General features: G+C 36.7%; 1 protein-coding gene across 3 annotated transcripts in view; it reads left to right on the top strand.

Moving 5' to 3' along the window:
- Positions 1 to 21902, top strand: part of GPR155 (G protein-coupled receptor 155) — a 43785-nt gene that overhangs the window by 287 nt on the left and 21596 nt on the right. For 2 of the 3 annotated variants that reach the window (XM_005857599.2, XM_005857601.2), the window contains exons 2-8: positions 2447 to 2526; positions 4314 to 4810; positions 13630 to 14029; positions 16200 to 16365; positions 17471 to 17626; positions 18951 to 19034; positions 19614 to 19731. In XM_005857599.2, the coding sequence (XP_005857661.1) occupies positions 4345 to 4810; positions 13630 to 14029; positions 16200 to 16365; positions 17471 to 17626; positions 18951 to 19034; positions 19614 to 19731 (1390 nt within the window). In that variant the 5' untranslated portion in view covers positions 2447 to 2526; positions 4314 to 4344. Of the gene's footprint in view, positions 1 to 1757; positions 1781 to 2446; positions 2527 to 4313; positions 4811 to 13629; positions 14030 to 16199; positions 16366 to 17470; positions 17627 to 18950; positions 19035 to 19613; positions 19732 to 21902 lie in introns of all 3 variants that reach the window. The other variant, XM_005857600.2, reaches the window with a different exon arrangement.

The raw sequence follows: 21902 nt of genomic DNA, 5'->3' as shown, positions 1-21902 counted from the left end.
CCACTGCCTGCTCCCGCCCGCCTCTGCCCCGCAGCGCCCGCCTTTAGGACGTGGGGGGCCACCGGGAAGGCTTACGTAGGGGCAGGGGCAGCTTGCTTGTCTCTTCTGGGGACAGGATTGCCATTCCCTAGTTCGAGGGGCACCTCGTTCCACCCTGTCATTCTCGGGTTCTTCCCTTTATTCCAAGGGGCGCCCTCGGTATCTGCCCTCCTGGGACCTTCTGCCCATGCACTTGGAGAGTTGCCCCAAATTTCCTCCCCTACCCCCTTTCAGAGCATGTCAGTGACTCTGACGTGGTGACGCCCATGCCCGGGGGAGCCTGAAGGACCCACTGGCCATCCCAGCCGCAGACCCCTCGCTGCCTTCCCACTTGGCTGCTGCTGCCGGGCAATGGGTGGCAGCTGCTCTCGGCGGCCTGTGCGGTTAGCGGCTCTCCACACCCTTCCCTTGGAGAGCCAAAGTCTACAAGGAAGAGCCCTGCGCAGGGCCCCCACGCTGGGTCCTGAGCAAGGACATTTGGTTCCCCACAAGCAGTGGGCGTGGGTGGGTGGTGTGGCTGTTGCTGTCGGAGGGTGCTTTAATAGTACCACACGCTTACGCTGTTCTCTGGGATAAAGGGGAAACAGAGAGCCTGAGACTTTAAAGCTTTCTCTTTGAATTTAATCAGAAAACCCGCTTCCCGATTTTTACTTAATATCAATTAAAATGTCAGTGGTTTTCTGGTGTTATCTAAACAAAATACCAGTAGGCAGCAGCCTGAAGTGGTTTGTGTATAGCATGTGTCCACCGCTGCCCCTTGTACTGACAGGTCAGTGTGTTTGTTACACAATGAGCTTTGTTTTAATGAGATGAAAAAACTGGATGTAACTTTTTAAAGAAACTCCCATTATTGTGGTTCCTGTTTATTTTAAAAGAATGCTTTAGATAGCACATTTTCCTCTCCCAGAGGACGGGTGGGGGGAATTAAAATAAGATAAAAACTTTATAAGTCCTTTTTAGTTATTTTGATTTCCCCTCAACTAGCAGGTATTCCCTTTATAATGTTGAGGAACATTAAAAGAAACCTCATGGAAAGGGGAAAATGTTTCAGTTTTTCTCTTAATTTTCAACTAACTGAAAGTTAAACCTGGACGTTACTACAACTATTTGACCATCACCTTGAGAAAAATGAAGAGCTCTCCCTTCCCTGCTAACAACTATTTAAGATCAAACTAAATTAAATTGAACTCCTCTTAATTGTTTGGTATAAAATAAAAATGGATAAACTTATGACCCATCCTGTCCCTCTATTTTAGTTGAAGGACCTTTAATACCAAATATTGTTTGAAGAACTGACATAGGGCAATACAGTGTATTTAATTTGCATTCTTATAATAATTAGAACTACAGCTCCTAATAGCAATTGCTACCATTTAAAAAAAATGTATTAGCACTATTACAGATGTCCTCCATCCCCCTACCCCCTTGAGCCACCTTCACCCAGCCCCCCTCCCCCTCCCCTGGCCTTCACCACACTGTTGTCTGTCTCCATGGGCTATGCATATGTGTTCTTTGGCTAATCTCCACCTTCTTTCATGCAACCCCCCTTCCCCATTTCCTTTACGTCTGAACTCTGTCAGTCTGTTTCATGTATCCATGCCCCTGGTTCTATTTTGTTCGTTAGGTTATTTTGTTCATTAGATTCCACATATAAGTGAGATCATATGGTATTTATCTTTCTCTGTCTGGTTTATTTCACTGAACATAATAATCTCCAGGTCCATCCATGCTGTCGCAAAAGGTAAGAGTTCCTTCTTTTTTATAGCCGCATAGTAATCCGTTGTGTAAATGTACCACAGTATTTTTACCCACTTCTCTACTGATGGGCACTTGGACTGGTTTCAAATATTGGCTATTGTAAATAACACTGCTATGAACATAGGGGTTTGTATATTCTTTCTGATTGGTGTTTCAGGATTCTTAAGATATATTCCCAGGAGTGGGATCCCTGGGTCAAAGATACCATTTCTTGAAGTCCTACTTTGTGATAAACTATGATAAGCTTAGTATAAAATCTCCAATCCTCACAATATTCTTCTAAGTAAATTTTTACTCTAATTTTTCATTAAAGAAGCTAAGCTTCTGAGAGGCTAGGTAACTTGACCAAAAAGTTGATAAGAGATAAGGCCCAAAATTGGGTTCATGTCTTTTTGACTCTTTTCACTGAATAACTACTAGTTTAGTTAAAACTATTGGTTTAAAAACTATTGGAATGCATTGATAATGTGAGTGTGGTACAAATAAGGGGTAGTGAGCCATATCAGTTATTAATACTCCAGGCAAAAGAAATACATATAGAGAACTTTGAAAAAAATAACAGAAAACTGGGCTACTTTATCACCTTATTCTTTAGCACTGACTTTTAATGGCTCCAAATGTTTAACACCTTTGTTTAATTGTTTACCAGCTCCTACTTCAACTATGAGTACCTGTACCAACCAGTAGCTTTCCCAGGATATAATTGGACGCTGACTTGCTAAACTTCAGGTATGTGAATATTGTAGGTTTTGTGTATAGTGACCACTCCTGTCTAATCCCGGTAGAAAAATACTTGTCCTGATCCAGATTAAATGTAAGTTTTTAAATGGTTCCGTTTATACCAGGGTAGCACAGAGAAAATTATCTCATTCACACCCCTGAGTATCAGTTATTGCTGGTCTCTGGCCTGCCGCCAGGGTGTTTTTAATGTGATGTAGATGTTTGAGAACTTAATCTGGGCATTGCACATTTTGGGAATGAGCTTTTCTACTTTCTATCTTATATAAGGTCACTTTAGATGATTAACCGGAATAATTACTTATAAATTGGCAGTTGCTGCCATGTTAACTTCAAGTTACTAATAAGAGCTCATTAGTTGCAGTTGTCTAAACTTCATGCTCATGTGTCCCTGGAAGCAAGAGGGGAGTCTCATTATAATATTAGCATTCCTTGCTTTAGCATTTTTTTGAACATCTTTAGAACATTTTACAACACATTTGTGTTCTTTAACACTTAATGAACAGCTTAGAACACATTGTGTGGTCTTGGGCCTGTTACTGTAGTGAAAAACTTAGAATACTTTATCATTCAAAAAAAAGGAGAGATTTCTGTCTATGAACTAGATAGTTCCTAAAAGAGAACATTGATTCACTAAAAAATGAAGTAAATATACACATATGGAGTCTCTTGTGTGCCATGCACTATTTTAGGTGGTAGGAACATAACAATAAGTAAAAACATGCACAGACTCTGTTTCTGTGGCACTTAAAGTCTACTAAAGGAGATAGACATAAAACAAATAGCCACTCTAATGCATAGTATAATTATAAAATGAGAAAAGTGGCCAAACCTAAGGAACATTATTATATTTGAGAAAAGAATTGTGGCCTGGCTGTGGGGTTAGAGAAGCCTTATCTGATAGAAGCAACCCCTGGACTATATGATTTAGAGGATGAGTAGGCATTAGTATGTAGGGAGTGGTGGGTGGGTAGAGAAGAGAACATTTTAGAGTTAACTGCATGTGCAAAGTCCATGTAGCACAAAGGGACTGGGACATTCAAGAAGGCCAATGTGTGGCTGGTATAAAAGGAACTAAGAGTAGGTTGGTGGAATGCCATCATTTTTTTGTTTCATTATCTCTCTTAATATGCTACCAAAATTATATTTAACTTTTGTTAAGGGATTACTGTGTTCCAGATGTGATTGATAATCTCAAGTTCCTATTAGGTGGGTACTATTATACAGATGATGAAAGTGATACCTAAAATATGTTACTGGTTCAAAGTTGATAAGGGATACTCTACTATACCCTTTGTCCTATCCTATAGTCAAGTATGGCCACAGGCTGGAAAGGCCCTTTCTGTCTAGTGTGTCTCCTTGACGTAACCCTGAGAATTTCTGAAATTTCTGGAGAAGTTGAATGCAGGTGAATATTCAGCAGAGACTCTGTGAGCTCCATGCTCTTAATCAGTAGGTGGAGCTCAAGGGTGGACCACTGGAAAGGACCCCGGGGCACCACTGCTGCTGTATTACTCAGGTCTGATATTGAATATAAGACAGCAACATAAATATTTTACACTGACCCACCTTTGAAAGTAAAGAGGTTACTGTTAGTGAGGAAACACTCCCCCCACTCTTGCTGCCCTTTTATTGCTTGCATTTTTCTCTGATGGTAGTTTAAGAAAAGTATGTGTTATTTATTTGGCCATTTAATAAGTCTAGGTTTGCCAATGTATCCTTTCAATTAGAATTCTTCCTACTGATTGTCACACTGAACCTTTCTTCCTTCTTTCCAGAGATCTGGTTGGAGTTGGAGGGTGAAAGAAAATGAGTTCTTTTTCTGATTTACCTGCCAAGAACTTAACCATTGCAGTCAATATGACCACGACTTTGTCCTCAACAGTAATGCATGGATTTAATTCCACTAATGACTCATCTTCAATGTCAATAACAAGGCTTTTTCCAGCCTTACTAGAATGCTTTGGTATAGTCTTTTGTGGTTATATAGCAGGAAGGACCAATGTCATAACATCAACACAGGCCAAAGGACTGGGAAATTTTGTCTCCAGATTTGCACTTCCAGCTTTATTATTCAAAAACATGGTTGTACTTAATTTTTCCAATGTGGATTGGTCTTTCCTATATAGCATCTTAATTGCCAAAGCTTCTGTATTTTTCACTGTATGTGTATTAACCTTATTAGTTGCCAGTCCTAATAGTCGATTTAGCAAAGCTGGACTGTTCCCTATTTTTGCTACACAAAGTAATGACTTTGCATTGGGATATCCTATAGGTAAGTTATTTTATATTTTTCAAGTTTCTAAAAAAATTCAAGTGTTTTAGAAGGTACCAGGATGTAAGCCTTTTAATTTATCTAAGCATTTGTTAGTGATACTCTTATAGCTAAGAAATATTTTGTACTTTTTTCTTAGCTATATCTTAAATTAGGATGAATTATATTTTTTCTTAACTTCAGAATTTGAGTTCTTGAAAGGTCTACCTAAAACAAATGGTCATATCCAAATAAACTTTGTGAATTTTCTTTCTAATAGTATTCTTTTTCTTCTCAATAATCATATATGAAAGAAGTATAATTTCCAGAAGAGATCAGATTCTGATTTAAATTATGTAAAAGAGATAGGTATATGTCTGTATAAAAAGTCATTACTAAATATTAGCAGTGGAATTTTTTAAAAAATATATATTTTATTGATTTTTTACAGAGAGGAAGGGAGAGGGATAGAGAGTTAGAAACATTGATGAGAGAGAAACATCGATCAGCTGCCTCCTGCACACCCCCTACTGGGGATGTGCCCGCAACCAAGGTACATGCCCTTGACCGGAATCGAACCTGGGACCCTTCAGTCCGCAGGCCGATGCTCTATCCACTAAACCAAACCGGTTAGGGCAGCAGTGGAATTTTATGAGAGACTTTTTTCATCCCTTATTTTTCTTACCATCTAGAATATATATTACTAGAGGCCTGGTGCATGAAATTCATGCACGGGTAGGGTCCCTAGGCCTGGTCGGCAATCAGGGCTGATCTGGAGGGCCCCCACTGGCACCGTCGGGGCCTGTGGGCTGGGGGCAGCTCCTGCATTGAGTGTCTGCCCCCTGGTGGTCAGTGTGAGTCATAGCGACTGGTCATTCTGCCATTTGGTCAATTTGCATATTAGGGTTTTATTATAAAGGATTTTACATTAAAGCTCATTTTTTAGTTGTTCTTCAAAATGTCAATGTACTTTAGTTAAAGTTAATTTTTTATTTAAGAACAAAAGCAGTGAGGGCTTTTTCACCTTTCCAACTTTTCCTTCTTCATCTTTCCAACTCTTTAAGCAATCTAATTTTATGTTTCTATGTGTGTATGTTTTCCTGATGAAACAAAACATACCAGTTTGGGATGTTGAGATATCTTGAAACATCATTTTTTTTCAGAACACTCTGCCACTAAGAAAATGAACATTTTGCCCTAGCTGTTTTGGCTCAGTGGATAGAGCGTCAGCCTGCAGACTGAAGGGTCCCGGGTTCGATTCCGGTCAAGGGCACATGCTCGGGTTGTGGGCTCGATCCCCAGTAGGGGGCGTGCAGGAGGCAGCCAATCAATGATTCTCTCATCATTGGTGTTTCTATTCTCTCTAACTCCCCCTTCCTCTCTGAAATCAATAAAAATATATTTAAAATAAAGTGCAAAACTGCCATTTAAAAAAAAGAATGTACATTTAGTAACTACTTGCTTATATTTTTATTTTTAAATTAAAGTTTATGTTGTGCTTTGATCATGTATTATAAAGTGAGGACCTGAATATTACAGATCTAGTCATTCATTCAGTTGTTCATCAATAGGGACCTGTTATGTACCAGTGACTGTGCTAGCTGCTGGAATACACCTGTGAACAACATTCTTGTACATTTTAATGGAAAAATTAAATTAAAATAATGACAAGGACCATAAAAATGAGTAAAATAGTATTATAGAAGGATAGGAATGAGAAGGTGCTACTTGAGGTAGGGGATCAGTAAAGGCCTTTCTGATGATGTAGCTTCTGAACAGAGACTATAAAAAACTTAACAAAATGGACAATTGAAATCTACCATTAACTTTCAGATTTACCCACCCCCACCCCTCAGATTATCTCGTTACTGGCACCAAAAGGATTTTGGTGGACTATACTTTTCATCTTTCTCCTCCTTTGACCCTCCTCCATCTCTTTTACTAGAAACAGATATACCTTAAAATTAAATAACCATGAGTAAAGCAGGAGGTTTATGAGAGAGGAAAAACTAGGCTCTTATATAACTGAGCTGTAAATAGTCAGAAACTAGATAGGTGTTCCTTTAAGGTTATTGAAATTTAAAATTAAGAATGAACCAAGCATTAAAATAAAGACTTTGGAAATAAAAGCAAGAAGTTAATGTGTTTATCCATCTCTTCAGAGCTGCATTAATAATGTAAATTTGTCAAGGTATTTATGGTATAAGGGCCTTAGCAGTGGCTCAGTACAATAGTGTTAAATATTTAATAAATGTTGCGGTATTTTAATTTAGACATAAACTGTAAGTATATAGTTTCATGTTCTCGTAGATTAGTGAGCCCATAACTAAATAGAACTAACATTTGTAACTCTATAGTTGATAGAGTTCTTTCTTATTTACTTACCTCATTTGAGGTGGGGCAGATATCATTATCCTCATTTTTAAGTAAGGAGACAGGCTTACAGAGATTTACTTGCCTTATCCCAGGTCAGATAGCTTACAGGTGCCTGAGACCCACACCTCCGTCTTCTGGTTCTAAACCCTGGACATTCTCTATGCCACACAGTTGTATAACATGCCCATTTAACCTTCAGAAGACCCAACTAGCCCTTGTAATACATTACTTTCACAGAGAATCAACATTTTATTATCTTTGCATTAATCTAAAAATATTTCACAAAATGAGTAGTAGTGGAAAAGACCTATTAAATTAAGTCTGTTCATTTTCATATCGAGGCAGACTCTCCAACTAAAAGCTGTAGTCAACCATATTCATCACTACTTTTCTTATGTCCCACATTAAATCAGTGAATCTGGTAATAATCATGTTCCCAGCAGTGTGAGAACTCAATTTCCCCAATGATTATGGTTATAGATTTTGAGTTGTAGTACTTGTGTGCTTTTTCAATATTTTAAATCACAAATAACATAAGAGCTTTTGTAATATTAGATGGTAAACAATACCTTTACCAGAATCCAATAGTATAGTTCGAAGTGCTTTTTCATGTATTTGCAGATTGGAAGGTGTGGTACAGAACTGCAGGGCCGTGTGTCTGCTCCAGTGAGGTGATTTACTATTGCTGTCCATGCCCATCTGCCTTCTGGCCTCGTTCATTGTGAACAGAAAAGATTGTGCCTCTAGAGCAGTGGTTCTCAACCTTCTGGCCCTTTAAATACAGTTCCTCATGTTGTGACCCAACCATAAAATTATTTTCGTTGCTACTTCATAATTGTAATGTTGCTACTGTTATGAATCATAATGTAAATATCTGATATGCAGGATGGTCTTAGGCAACCCCTGTGAAAGGGTCGTTCGACCGCCAAAGGGGTCGCGACCCACAGGTTGAGAACTGCTGCTCTAGAGAGAAGACCTTTTCAGTTTATGTGGCCTCTCCCAGGAATTTCCACTCTCTTGTTCACAGATAAACATCATAGCTTATAAGACATACCCTTTTTAAGACTGCATTTGTTTCATAACATCAATCCAGTTTACAGGTGACTCAGGAGAAGGCAGATAATGAATAAAGGAAAAGGACAGTCATGTTTCCTTTTTCTCTATACTATGACAGTTATAACGGTCTATGAAACTACATCAAAATGATTTATCTATACTCAGGTGACAGAAAACTACACACTGAAGCTGTCCGTTTCTTAAGAACAATTCCTTTTTTTTTTCCCAACTGATTTTAGAGAGAGGAAGGGAGAGAAACATCAGTGTAAGCGACAAACATGGATCAGCCTCCTACACATGAACCCACAATCTGGGTTGCCCTGACCGGGAATTGGGCCCACCACCTTTTGGTGTATGGGACAATGCTCCAACCAATCGAGCCAGACTGGCCAGGGCTTAAAAACAATTCTTCTCAAATGTACTTAAAGAAATATGAGTGTGCCCTGGCTGGCTTGGCTCAGTGGATACAGCGTCAGCCTTCGGACTGAAGGGTCCCGGGTTCGATTCCAGCCAAGGGCACATGCCTGGGTTTCGGGCTCAATCCCCAGTAGGGGGTGTGCAGGAGGCAGCCGATCAATGATTCTCTCTCATCATTGATGTTTCTATCTCTCTCTCCTTCTCCCTTCCTCTCTGAAATCAATAAAGAAATATATATTTAAAAAATGTGAAAACTCCATTTAAAAAAAAATAGAAATATGAGTGTGAGAGGAAACCAAGGTGAAATGTTGATTTCAGCACATCAGAATGGTTTCTTGCCTTGGTCATTAAAAGATACTAATAGGGCATAGTTAAATCCTGTAATTTATTCCTTAAACAATGCTGATAGATAAGTATCCTGGCTAATCATAATTATGCTCTAGTGTTTGAGCTATAAACAAAAAGAAAATGAAGCATTTAACTATATGCCATTAAATAATAGAATGATCTTATCTGGGTCTTTGTGGTATTTGCTAGGGCTTGAAAATCTGCCAGAATTAAAATAGGAGCCACAGTGGGTGGCTAAATTTATCTCTTAGTTCTTCAAAGCTATATAATAATTCCTCATAGTGGGTTTCTCCTCACCCCCAAGAGCCTTATTTCTAATTAATAATTAGAGCTTAATAGTTGATATAATGATTATAAATCTAATTTGTTAGTAAGGGTCACTGCTTTCATATATATTTTTTTCAGATTTGAAAAATCATCTTCAGATTGGTAGCAAAAGAATTGCACTAATTTATAAAGACATAATGTTAAGTAATTATGCAAATGAATGGCAGAAGTGGACTGAAATTTCCCATGTTTAACCATAATCTTTTAGTAATTTAGCAAGTATTTATTTATTCCCGATTTTTTGCTGTCCCGCTAGACCAGTGATGGCGAACCTTTTGAGCTCGGCGTGTCAGCATTTTGAAAAACCCTAACTTAACTCTGGTGCCGTGTCACATATAGAAATTTTTTTGATATTTGCAACCATAGTAAAACAAAGACATATTTTTGATATTTATTTTATATATTTAAATGCCATTTAACAAAGAAAAATCAACCAAAAAAATGAGTTCGCGTGTCACCTCTGACATGCGTGTCATAGGTTCGCCATCACTGCGCTAGACTATACTTTTGCCTTCAAATACCTGTCCAACTAACTGGAAATACCCCAATAATAACCTGTTTTATAAATATTCAGAATATGAAAAGGAAAGAAAATTTGGATATAAAAAGAAAACGGGTTAATGAACAACAATTAGATATAAATTATTGTGTGTTAAAAAAATACATTTCTACTCTGAAACCTTTGACATCCATTGATGTGTTAATTCCATTCAGCAACTATTTTCAGGTTTTCTTAGTACTGTGCTGAGACCTGGGGGCTATAAAATGATGCCTCCAAGGAACTTAGAATGAGTTGAGGTGGCACTAATATGACACAAGTTACCAGAGTCACCCAGAGAAGAGGATATCCATGAGACAGATTGCAGACTTGGTGGAAGAAGCAGCACCTGAGACAGGCCTGAAACAGTAGGCAAGAGTTAGATGAGAAACAAGAGATTTCAAGAAGTTGGGGGATGATGGTCAGTATGTAGAACTAGTCATAAACCTGGCATTTGTCTGGTGTAACTATGATATTAAACTGGCTGATGGAGGCTTTGCACTAAGGAATAGCTAAGTATTCCCAGAGAGATGAGCTGGTAAATAAGGGGCCAGTTGAGGAGACTGGACTGTGAATGTCAAAAGAAAGGTTTTATAGCTGTTCTTGTGGGCAGTGAGAGCTGTGGGAAAATCTTATTTTTTGAAAGTCAAGATTTAGATCAGTGCTTCTCAACCTTCTGGCCCTTTAAATATAGTTCCTCATGTTGTGACCCAACCATAAAATTATTTTCGTTGCTACTTCATAATTGTAATGTTGCTACTGTTATGAATCATAATGTAAATATCTGATATGCAGGATGGTCTTAGGCAACCCCTGTGAAAGGGTCGTTCGACCGCCAAAGGGGTCTCGACCCACAGGTTGAGAACCGTTGATTTAGGGGCCCTTTAAATATAGTTCCTCATGTTGTGACCCAACCATAAAATTATTTTCGTTGCTACTTCATAATTGTAATGTTGCTACTGTTATGAATCATAATGTAAATATCTGATATGCAGGATGGTCTTAGGCAACCCCTGTGAAAGGGTCGTTCGACCGCCAAAGGGGTCTCGACCTACAGGTTGAGAACCGCTGATTTAGATGATATTGTCAGCAGTGAATAAAATGGATGAAGGGGTGGCCAAGAAAAATCAAAAGGATATTGGTTGGAAACACATTAAGTAACCAGTTTTGAAATTTTTGACCAATGGTATCAAAATCTGAAAAAGAAGAAAGTACTTGGTGATTGGCTAGCCATAAATAATAGACGGTTGCTCAAATTTGTATTGCTCTTTAAAACAATTTAAAGTCTATTATATGATGGTGATTAAATGCTAGTGTGCCAGGAAAGTAAATTCTGAAAAAGGCATTAACTTAGGGGACTTTGTGGGCTGTAAGTTGTCAAAGTTTATGTATTTTATCTTGGCCATTTGGGAAAATTCTTATGCTCAGATTGAAAACACAAGGCTTTTCCAAAATATATTTTCCATTTTTAAAATTGAGTGGTGGGCAGGTATGGATGCCTTTCTCTTAGAATATCTAATTAGAAAAAGTTAGCCCTAACCGGTTTGGCTCAGTGGATAGAGCGTCGGCCTGCGGACTGAAAGGTTCCAGGTTCGATTCCGATCAAGGGCATGTACCTTGGTTGCGGGCACATCCCCAGTAGGAGTTGTGCAGGAGGCAGCTGATCGATGTTTCTCTCTCATTGATGTTTCTAACTCTCTATCCCTCTCCCTTCCTCTCTGTAAAAAATCAATAAAATGTATTTTTTTAAAAGAAAAAGTTAGCTACCTATAAATAGTTATTAAAAGTGCTGCTTTTTTTTTTAATCCTCACCTGAGGATGGTTTTTTAAAAGTTGATTTTAGAGGGAGGGGAGGGGAGGAAAGGAGAGGGAAGAAGAGAGAGAGAGAGAGAGAGAGAGAGAGAGAGAGAGAGAGATGAGAAAGAAACATCATTTGTTGCCTCCCGTATGCACCCCGACTGGGCACTGAACACACAACCTAGATATATGCCCTGACTGGGATTGAACCTGAAACCTTTTGGTGAACCATATAACACTCCTACCAACTGAGCCACCCTGCCGGGAGCAAGTGCTGCATTTCTTCCTGAAAAGATAAAACCTTATGAAACATGAAAGAAAACCACTAAGAGTTGTAGAGCTAGTCCATCTGGTTTGGAAATCGGAAAGAATTTGTGAAATTTTATGTAATCAAATATGTTTTGTTTAACCACTGCTTCCTTTCAGAGATATTATAGACCTCTGTATGTGCTTAACTAAAAGGAAGGGAATTGAATCTTATAAAACGTCGTCTTTAGCCAATGAGAACAGGTGAATTTCTACAGGTTATATAAACTAGTTGCATAACTTTAACGGGACATGTGCATGACATTAACTGAACTTAAGTATCCTGAGTAAGTAAACTAATATATTTTCCTACCAGTGTCACTTTATCTTAATGTAAATTGAGAAAGCTAATCTTTTACATTTTTTCACATGATTGCCTTTCTCCTGGTGAGTGATTGTGGCTGTTCTTTTATCTTTCTTAACCTCAAATTATTTAGGCATCAGCCTTTATATAGTAGCTTGAATAATTTCAGAACTCATTGCCAAAAATGTGCCTAGAAACCAGGTTGCTTACTTCAAGGCTCTAAGTTGCCCTGATCAACCCATGACCAGGTCACCAACCCCCACTTCTACCAAGAAACTGCGAAAAGTCTGATCCAACCCACGTACCACTTCTAAGGAGACTTAACTTATGCAGTGGTTACGTTCATGTACAGTCAAACCCTTGAAAAATCCTTTAAATCACCTACAAAATATAGCACACATATTTTGTATATATTGTACCATTTCTCCTAAGTCTAACACAGCCTGATTTTTTTTCTCTCTAGCATTGTTGTTCTTCAGTGAACAACCAGTGAAGTAATTCATTTGCATTTGGGGACCTGCTTTATGAAAAAAAAAAAAAACTTTTGTTTTCCTTAGAGAGTAGTTGAATATCTGGCTGTTATCTTCTCTGCCCCCACGTTTTGCCATTATCTTGTTTGACTTGACATCCATGTGAACTACCCATCAATTTCTCTGTCCCCTTGACCTCCTCATCTCCAGTGATGTTTTTCTCTACTCCATTTCAGCCACTAACTAACATGGCCACCCTAGGTTATCCTGGACCTACTCATCTGGGAAATATTAAATTCAATAGCTCATTCTCTGACTTACTCTGAACTCCAAAACTTCCCACTGCATCTAATTCTTAGACTTTGTAGAGACTCCAGTCTCTTTTCTGTAGCATAGCTTGGACTTAGTCACATCAGTGTTCATTTTTGAATTTGTTGTCTGCCTCTTGCTCCTCAATCCTCTGTACCCTGACTTCTACCTCACCACTCCAGTGGAACTTCTCTCTCAAGGGAACCAACAGCCAACTACCTTGTTGCTATTATTACTTAAACATCCTGTTATAACAATTTTACTTTAATTGTTTCTTTTAAGAATTCTACAATTCTTCCATTTTATTGTGACTAGTCTAAGCCTCTACTTCGTAGAATTTAGTGGGTATTAATAAAAATAATTTTTAAAATTGATTATTATTTTATAAGCTAAATGTTATTTAACAGTATGTTTTTCTTTTTTTCAAGTTTCCTGCTAAAATATTTTTACAAAACAAGGCTAATGTGGTTGTTCTGCATTATTAAGATTTAATTTATAATATGCTATAATTACAGATAACATTATATACGTAACTTATTAATATGTTTCTGTGACAATTATTTTAAAATCTATTCTAATTCTTGTTTTGCAGTTGAAGCTTTATATCAAACTACATATCCAGAATATCTCCAGTACATTTATTTGGTGGCACCAATATCTCTTATGATGCTAAACCCTATAGGGTTCATCTTCTGTGAAATCCAGAAGTGGAAAGACAGTCAAAATACTTCTCAAAGCAAAGTAAAAATTGTAGGACTTGGACTTCTGCGAGTAATACAGAACCCAATAGTATTTATGGTCTTCGTTGGCATTGCCTTTAATTTTATTCTTGATCAAAAGGTGCCTGAATATATGGAAAATTTTCTTGATGGACTTGCAAATTCTTTTTCTGGATCAGCTCTATTTTATCTTGGTCTTACAATGGTAGGAAAAATAAGGAAACTGAAGAAGTCAGCGTTTGTTGTACTAACTCTTCTCATTACTGCTAAACTGTAAGTTGAAGATTACATTTTGTGAAAATCTGATTTAGTCAGTTCATTGGGATGTGTCTGCAACTATTTTCTCCTTCAAATAGTTGGATGATAATAATTTCTCCTCATGAATAATTGTGATTTAAAGGAAAAAGTGATGTTGGTGTGTTGTGCAAAGTCATTTCCTATTCCATGTAGGTTATCCTTTCCGTTTTACTGTCAGAGGATAAAGACTATTGGTTTTTCTTCAGCTTTTATATAATTTTATTTAATATCTCCTAATGTCCCACTTTGGTAATATTTTTTAAGTAATTTTGCAGGATTTCTGAGTTTTCTAAATCTGTTAAAATCCATTAAAATCTTAGTTGTGATGAGAACAATAATTTTGAATATAAACTGTTTTTATCATCAATTTGGGGAAAATATTCTGTAATTCTGAGGGTGGTTGAAATTTCTAAATATAAATAAGTCAATATGTATGATTAGTATCAATCATCTGACCCTAGCCTGTCAAATAAAAAGTTATCAAACCCTTAGTTAATAGTTCTACAACTTGCTTAGCTCCTTAGCCATGGCGTTATACTTCATGGTGCAGATGACATCGATTTTACTGCAAGATTATCCCAAGGTGCTTGGGGCATTCTTAACTATTGAATTCAGCTCTTGTATTGACAGTTAAATTTATGAGACCAGTGGAATATAAAATAGTTTCTATATTTTTAATAGAATACAAATGAATGTAAATTCTGAATATTATTTATGATAGTATTATGCTCCTCAAAAATAAAGTATTAGTATTGGTACAGTACTAAATAAGGTTCTAACAGTAATAATATTATCAACTTATAAGTAGAATTTAAATATTCTCATTCTCTCTTTTTTCTGGGTCTTTGATCCCTATTTAATATTTTCATCTATTTTTTTTATTGAAAAATACACAGAAGAGTAGTTCTTTACTCCATCCTAGTGCATCTCTCTAGGTCAGCGGTTCTCAACCTGTGGGTCGCCAACCTGTAGGTCACGACCCCTTTGGGGGTCAAATGACCCTTTCACAGGGTTCGCCTAAGACCATCGGAAAACACATATATAATTACATATTGTTTTTGTGATTAATCACTATGCTTTAATTATGTTCAATTTGTAACAATGAAAATACATCCTGCATATCAGATATTTACATTATGATTCATAACAGTAGCAAAATTACAGTTATGCAGTAGCAACGAAAATAATTTAATTTTATGGTTGGGGGTCACCACAACATGAGGAACTGTATTAAAGGGTCGCGGCATTAGGAAGGTTGAGAACCACTGCTCTAGGTGCTGCTGTGCCAGTATCATCAACCTTGTGCTTTTTAAGGGAAAGCTCTATTAGCTCAGCTACTACTGATTTTTATGGAATCCTAAAGGATCTGTTTAATAATTGACTCCACCAGGTCTGGATTTCACTAATTTTCTGCTCTATTTCCACTTGTTTCAGTTCCTTTGCTACACCTTTTTGTCTCTCCAAAGATGAAGAACTCATTGTAAGATACCTATTTTTCTACTGGTTTTGAGAACCTAATTGAGCAGCATTGTTATCATTACCTGAACCATCCAGCCGTGGGCAAACTACGGCCCGTGGGCCGGATACGGCCCGTTTGAAATGAATAAAACTAAAAAAAAAAAAAGACCGTACCCTTTTATGTAATGATGTGTACTTTGAATTTATATTAGTTCACACAAACACTCCATTCATGCTTTTGTTCGGGCCCTCCGGTCCAGTTTAAGAACCCATTGTGGCCCTCGAGTCAAAAAGTTTGCCCACCCTTAATCATAATAAAGATCAGCTTTGTTTTTCAAAAAGGAGTTTAGTAATTTTCTTTTTAAAAGTTTGCTCAGATTGTCAATATTTTAACATTTCATTGAACTAATAGAGGAAACAAGAAACAGCAGCTATTACAACTTTTACAAACTTTTTGCAAGAAAATTACTGTAGAGCAAAAAACGTCTGATTTTCTTCTTCCCAGTATTTCAAGTTGAGTTCTTGATTCTTCCAACAAAATGTCCACAGAAGGCATGCAGAGAATATGTGCATGCATGTATTCTGGGAAGGAGAAGAATAACCTAATGCCAACCTTACTAGAACAATTTACCACCTGGGGACCAGCATGCTTGGATATCAAGTTATGATGCATTTCTTGTTTCTTCAGCCTGGTGCTGCCACTTCTGTGCAGAGAAATGGTGGAAGTCTTGGACAAGGGCGACAGTGTAGTAAACCATACAAGTTTGTCGAATTATGCATTTTTGTATGGTGTCTTTCCTGTAGCACCAGGAGTGGCTATCTTTGCAACACAGTTCAACATGGAAGTAGAGATTGTATGTATATACTACTTTCTAAGTTTGATTGTTTGTGTGGTTAGTAGAAAATGAATTTTCAAGACACAGAAGTCAGCATTTTTATGAGAATTTAATATCTATAAGTTATTTCATGGTATATAAGAGGGCATCATGTAACAGTAGTTATTTAATCTGGGGTATTTATTCAGCCAGGACGTTTTCCATTAGTCTTTTTTAGTTTCAAGTATTTAATTGCTTTACTTATACTTAAGCCTAAAGGTTATTTATGGAAGGATAACTTTTGAAATTTTGAGGGAAAAATTCTATTTCATTCATTGATAATTCAACTACCAGATGCAAAACATCACATAATCAACTGCAGTAAATAGCTAAAATCAATTAACACCAAAATGTTAACTGTCTAAGTATATTGTAAATGTTATCTACAGCATTAGAGTAAATGTTTTTGTTTTTTATCCTCACCCAAGCATGTTTTTATTTTGATTTTAGAAAGAGAGGAATGGGGGCGGGCGGAGAGAAACACTGATATGAGAGAGAAACATCAATCAGTTACCTCCCATACATGCCCCAACCTGGGATTGAACCTGCAACCTTTTGGTGTACAGGATGACACTCCAACCACTGAGCCACCCTGCTAGGGCTAGAGTAAATGTTTTTGAAATATAACATGAAGGTACTAAGTTTTTTAATAAAGATCAGTTTCATTTTTAATCTGTAAAATGTTTGCGTAATCATTTTCTCTTTTTGAATTGTTTTTATTGCATATATTTCATGAAACAGTACGTAAGGAAACTGGTCATAAGTTTAATTAGATCATTAATATGGTTTACTTCCTAGAACCTAGAAGATAACCATCAGCTGTGGAATGTCTATTATTTGTTATGTGCAAATATAAGTTGAGCATAGATTGGAAAGGAGCTAAGGGAACTTATCTGTGTTTTCTTTTAAGAGCTCTCAGAAAAGGGGAATATGGTATTAGATAGCATGTTGAATTCTGTGATGTCTTTTTACTGACTCTTGCTTTTATTTTAGAATGCCTTAGTGTGCTATGGTTATTTAAAGTTTAAGGTAATTGTTTAAATGTGACTGTGACCCTTTCCTCAATTTGATTTTATTTTTGCAGATAACCTCAGGGATGGTAATAAGCACATTCGTGTCTGCACCAATCATGTACATTTCTGCCTGGTTGTTGACCTTTCCCTCAATGGACCCTAAGCCATTGGCATATGCCATCCAGAATGTTAGTTTTGATATAAGTATTGTCAGCCTAGTTTCCTTGGTAAGTACGGTTCAATGAAAGAAGAACCACAGAATGAGTACAAATAGCTTGGTAAGAGAAAGTTAGGGATTTAAAAATCTAATTTCGTAGGCAATAGAGAACACTAAAGCCTACCCATAAAATATAATATCAGCCTTCTGAGATTTGTCTTTCTAACTGGAGTTAGAGTTGTATAGCAGTTAAGGCCTGAGATTTAGTCAGACCTGGATTTGAGTCTGACCTTATCACAAACTAGCTGTACATCTCGGTGGAGTTACCTTAACGCCTCTAAGCTTCAGTTTTTTCAGCTATAAAACAGACATAATAATTTTACCTATTGCCTTGGGTCAAAGATCACGAGAGATAATACATGTGAAAAGCATTCTGTACATAGTGAGTCACTATACATATACTTGCTGTTGTAGAATCACAGGGTTGAGGGATCCTCGGGATCACATCTAACTACCCATTTAGTGTTCATGAAACTTTTTGGATATACTAGCATCTAGCTCAAATTAAACACTTAAACATTTGACAACTAGAGTATTTTATAAATCAAGTTGCCTATTAAATTCAAGCAGTATTTTGACTAAAAAAAAAGAAGAACTTTTACTGTTAAAAGAAAGGAGGTGGGGATGAATATGTATATTGGCAACAAAAAATGCATAATAAATGTAATTTTAGATAATTTTACTTTGGTTACATATTCTTAAAATCTATGCCCATTGGTAAGGGCAGTTTGGGAAGAAAGACAATATAAGTTTTGATTGACAATGAGGAGAGCAAAAAGAAAAATCAACAAGCATACTTGGCTGGCCACTGTGTAGTTGGAATAGAAACCCAATCCTTTTCAATATAAGGAATGCACGACAATTAACCATAGGTAGGCAATGTGTATTTTTGAAGTAAGATAGCCTGGAATTTAGATACTGCATGAGTCAACATGATAGAAACTAAAAGGGAGAAGAATTTAGTGCATTGTAGCTGCATCTTCCTCTAAAGCTCTTTTCCTGAATAGTTGCCTATAAACCTGTGTCCCACCCCAACCACCAAAGGTAGGGGGAGGTAGAACATGGCCTTAGTCAAGGCATTAATTCTTAAAGATCCTGTTATTTTTTGTACAGTTAATTTAGCATAGTATCTTTCCATGCTTTTTATTTTACTTTGGATATAGTAATTTATCTTAATACCTTTTGGGAACTAGGCAGATGAAAGTAGATAAGAGATTGGAATTTCTTCCTGAATCAGGATAAAGTGGATTCTTTAAAGAGACTAATCAATGAATTCTATAAGTAATTATCAAGATTAAGAAACCTGAATAACTTTTGAACCTTTTGTCTTTAAGATCTGGTCTCTAGCTATTCTTCTTTTGAGTAAGAAATATAAACAGCTTCCTCATATGCTTACAACTAATTTACTCATCGCTCAGGTTAGTAAACCTATAGATATTTAGAACTATGGTTTTCTCATTGAAAATTACTTCTCTGTGTTTTTTCACTTATAAAGTAAAAAAATGTTTTTTACCAAGTACAATCAATTATAATTTGATTATAATTAATTTATGCCTAATTTATTAAATATTGCAATAGGTCTTGAACTATATAAAGTTAAGGTTAATAATAGCATTTGATTATAATTTTGGATTTTTAATAGAAGTAATTGAATCATTAAAAATTGAACTCTCACAGTCTTATTTTTCTAGTTAAGTCTTTGCATGTCTCAAGTTATAATGGAAAGAAATTTAGCATTTTTTATGTAAACTATTACTAAATATAAGGTTAGTATTTAGAATTTTGTCTTCTGTTTTAATTGAATATGTACACCATTAAAGACTCTGTATAAGAAGGATTTTTTTTTACCATAAAACTTGAAGTTTAGTATAACAGTATGCAATAGTTGATAATTATTCAGCAATAATTTAAACTGAATAATTATATTTGCTGTGACTAAAACATGAGTATGACTCATGAATATGACTGACTGTTTCTTTACATATTTTGTTCTTCAGTCTATTGTCTGTGCTGGAATGATAATATGGAATTTTGTTAAAGAAAAAAATTTTGTTGGACAAATTCTGGTGTTTGTTCTACTGTACAGCTCCCTCTATAGCACCTACCTATGGACAGGTAAGTTGGACCATGAATGGAAATTTAAGTCTGTCCCCCTCTCCATCACTAGAAGCCCTCAGCTAGTGATCTATTTGAAGTCTCCTAGCACAAGATTAAGGCATTCTCTCAGGCAGTTCCACCTACTAAGGGAGGCAGTCTGCAAAGCTGAGTCCTGTTTCCCGATGTACTCAAATTCTGCCTGAGTTTGGGTAGTTTCCTCTCACATGGTCCTTTTCCTCGGGGTCTTTGGCTCTAGGCCACAGTCAGCACAGCTCTCCTTTGGAGACACCAAAAGGACAGGCACTGGAGAAAGTAGGGGATGGGCAGAGAGGTCTGAGGCATGTAAGGTGTATCCCAGAGCTCACTATTAGAGTCCAGCTGAACTGAATGAAAAATTCTGGCTCTGCCTTAAGCAAATGACTTCACTTTTGCAGTCTCCATTTCCTCATCTGTAAGACTGGGTCATCGCATCTTACAGAGTTATTTTGAGAATTAAATGAAATATGGGTATTTATGCCTGGTACATGGTAGACACTCAACAAATAGAACTATATTATTAAATAGAGAGGAAAATAGTAATATGAGAACAAGAAAAGTAAGGAGTAAAAGGGTATAGAAATAGAAGAGTACTCAGTAATAAAGACTATTTCTCATTTTAACGGGCTCCAGAAAGGATATTTAAAATGGTTTAGCACATTGCTGTTTTGAAGTATAATATTTATTTGAATGCATTCTGGTATGTTTGTGAAACATTCTATCTGGTTGTTTTGTATTCATACCACAAATGTGAACCTGGAAAATGGCACATAAAAGGAAATTGTAGAATGGTAGGGCTGGTGATAGCCACTGTTAGGCAAGTGTCAGGAAGTGGCTGTGAGAAACTGGCCTTTGATTTCATGCCTTCAAGATCAAAAGTGGAGCCTAATGTAAGTCAACAACCTTTTGAAGTGAAGCAACAATGTAAAAATTCAGTGCAAAGAGAAGGTTCCGGCTTTTTAAAGGCAAGTGCACCTTGCTTAGCATAAGAGACTTCATGAGATGTCAAGTTAAAACAGCTTAAGGACTTTATTTCCAAATACAGATAAACCAACTTGATCTCTAATACTTGAGTTTATTGAGGCTAAGTTTATAATAAGAATAGGAAAGCAGGAAATAGGTCAATGTATCAAAAAGCCACAAGTCTCCCTGACACACTCTTCAAACATGCATACCAAAATCTATCCCAAAATGTTGTTCTGCATTCCCTGACCCTGATGAAGGGGCCCTTTAACCTTGAGAATGTTTTGATATAATAAATTTTAGACCTAATGTAACATTTTAAATCATCCCATTCAGCCATCTTTAATTTCTCTCATTTGCATACCATCCTCATGATTTTTGCCATATCTGCATACCACATGCCCTTGTTTTTTCCTTAAAGTTGAGTCACTTTTTTTACTTTAATAAATTGAGCCGTATAGTAGTAAAATCCCAGGTTTCATGTGATAGATAAAAATTTTTGAAGCACATGTTAAAATAAACATGTAACTAGTCAAAAAAAATTTCACCCTGTGCCACCTCTTGTCTCTACACTGTTGGAATCACTGGTCTGCTTTAAATTTTTGATTTTGCAAATTAGGGAAATAAGGCCCAAAGAGTTTAGCTGATTCGGCTTTGTCAGTGATAGAGCCAGGACTATCACTGATACAGGACAGATTGCACCTGTTCCTGTATCAGTCTTTTCACAAGGAGGAAATAATGAACATCAGAACTTTAATGACCATCAGTATTGTAACACAATTGGCACACTTTTGTGATTGGTTACTTGTATCCGTGGCCCTTTGAAAACCTGAAACTATAAGCGTTTACAAATGTATTTAGAGAAGAGCAGTGATATTACAGTATCTCTTGACCTTGAGTAATGTGTGGTCCCTTTTAAAGAAAAAAAAAATTCTCAAGGACCTCGGTGTTGATTTACATTATTTCTAGCACAGGGTTACTCAATCTGTACAACCTTAATTCTAGGTATGAATTCCTTATATACAGCTAATATACAACTTTAAAACTAAAGCAAATTCACAGATGAGATTCAAACAAAACTATAAACTCAATAATTCTAACTAGCAACATTTATCAACATGACAAAGGGTCTTGTTTTCCTAATCTGAATCAGAGTTTGAAATGTAAAATGGGGGGGGGGGGGAAAAAGA

This window comes from Myotis brandtii, unplaced genomic scaffold, assembly GCF_000412655.1.
Source record: "Myotis brandtii unplaced genomic scaffold, ASM41265v1 scaffold112, whole genome shotgun sequence".
NCBI classification, from domain to species: Eukaryota; Metazoa; Chordata; class Mammalia; order Chiroptera; family Vespertilionidae; genus Myotis; species Myotis brandtii.
This window is presented reverse-complemented; position numbering and strand designations above follow the sequence as displayed.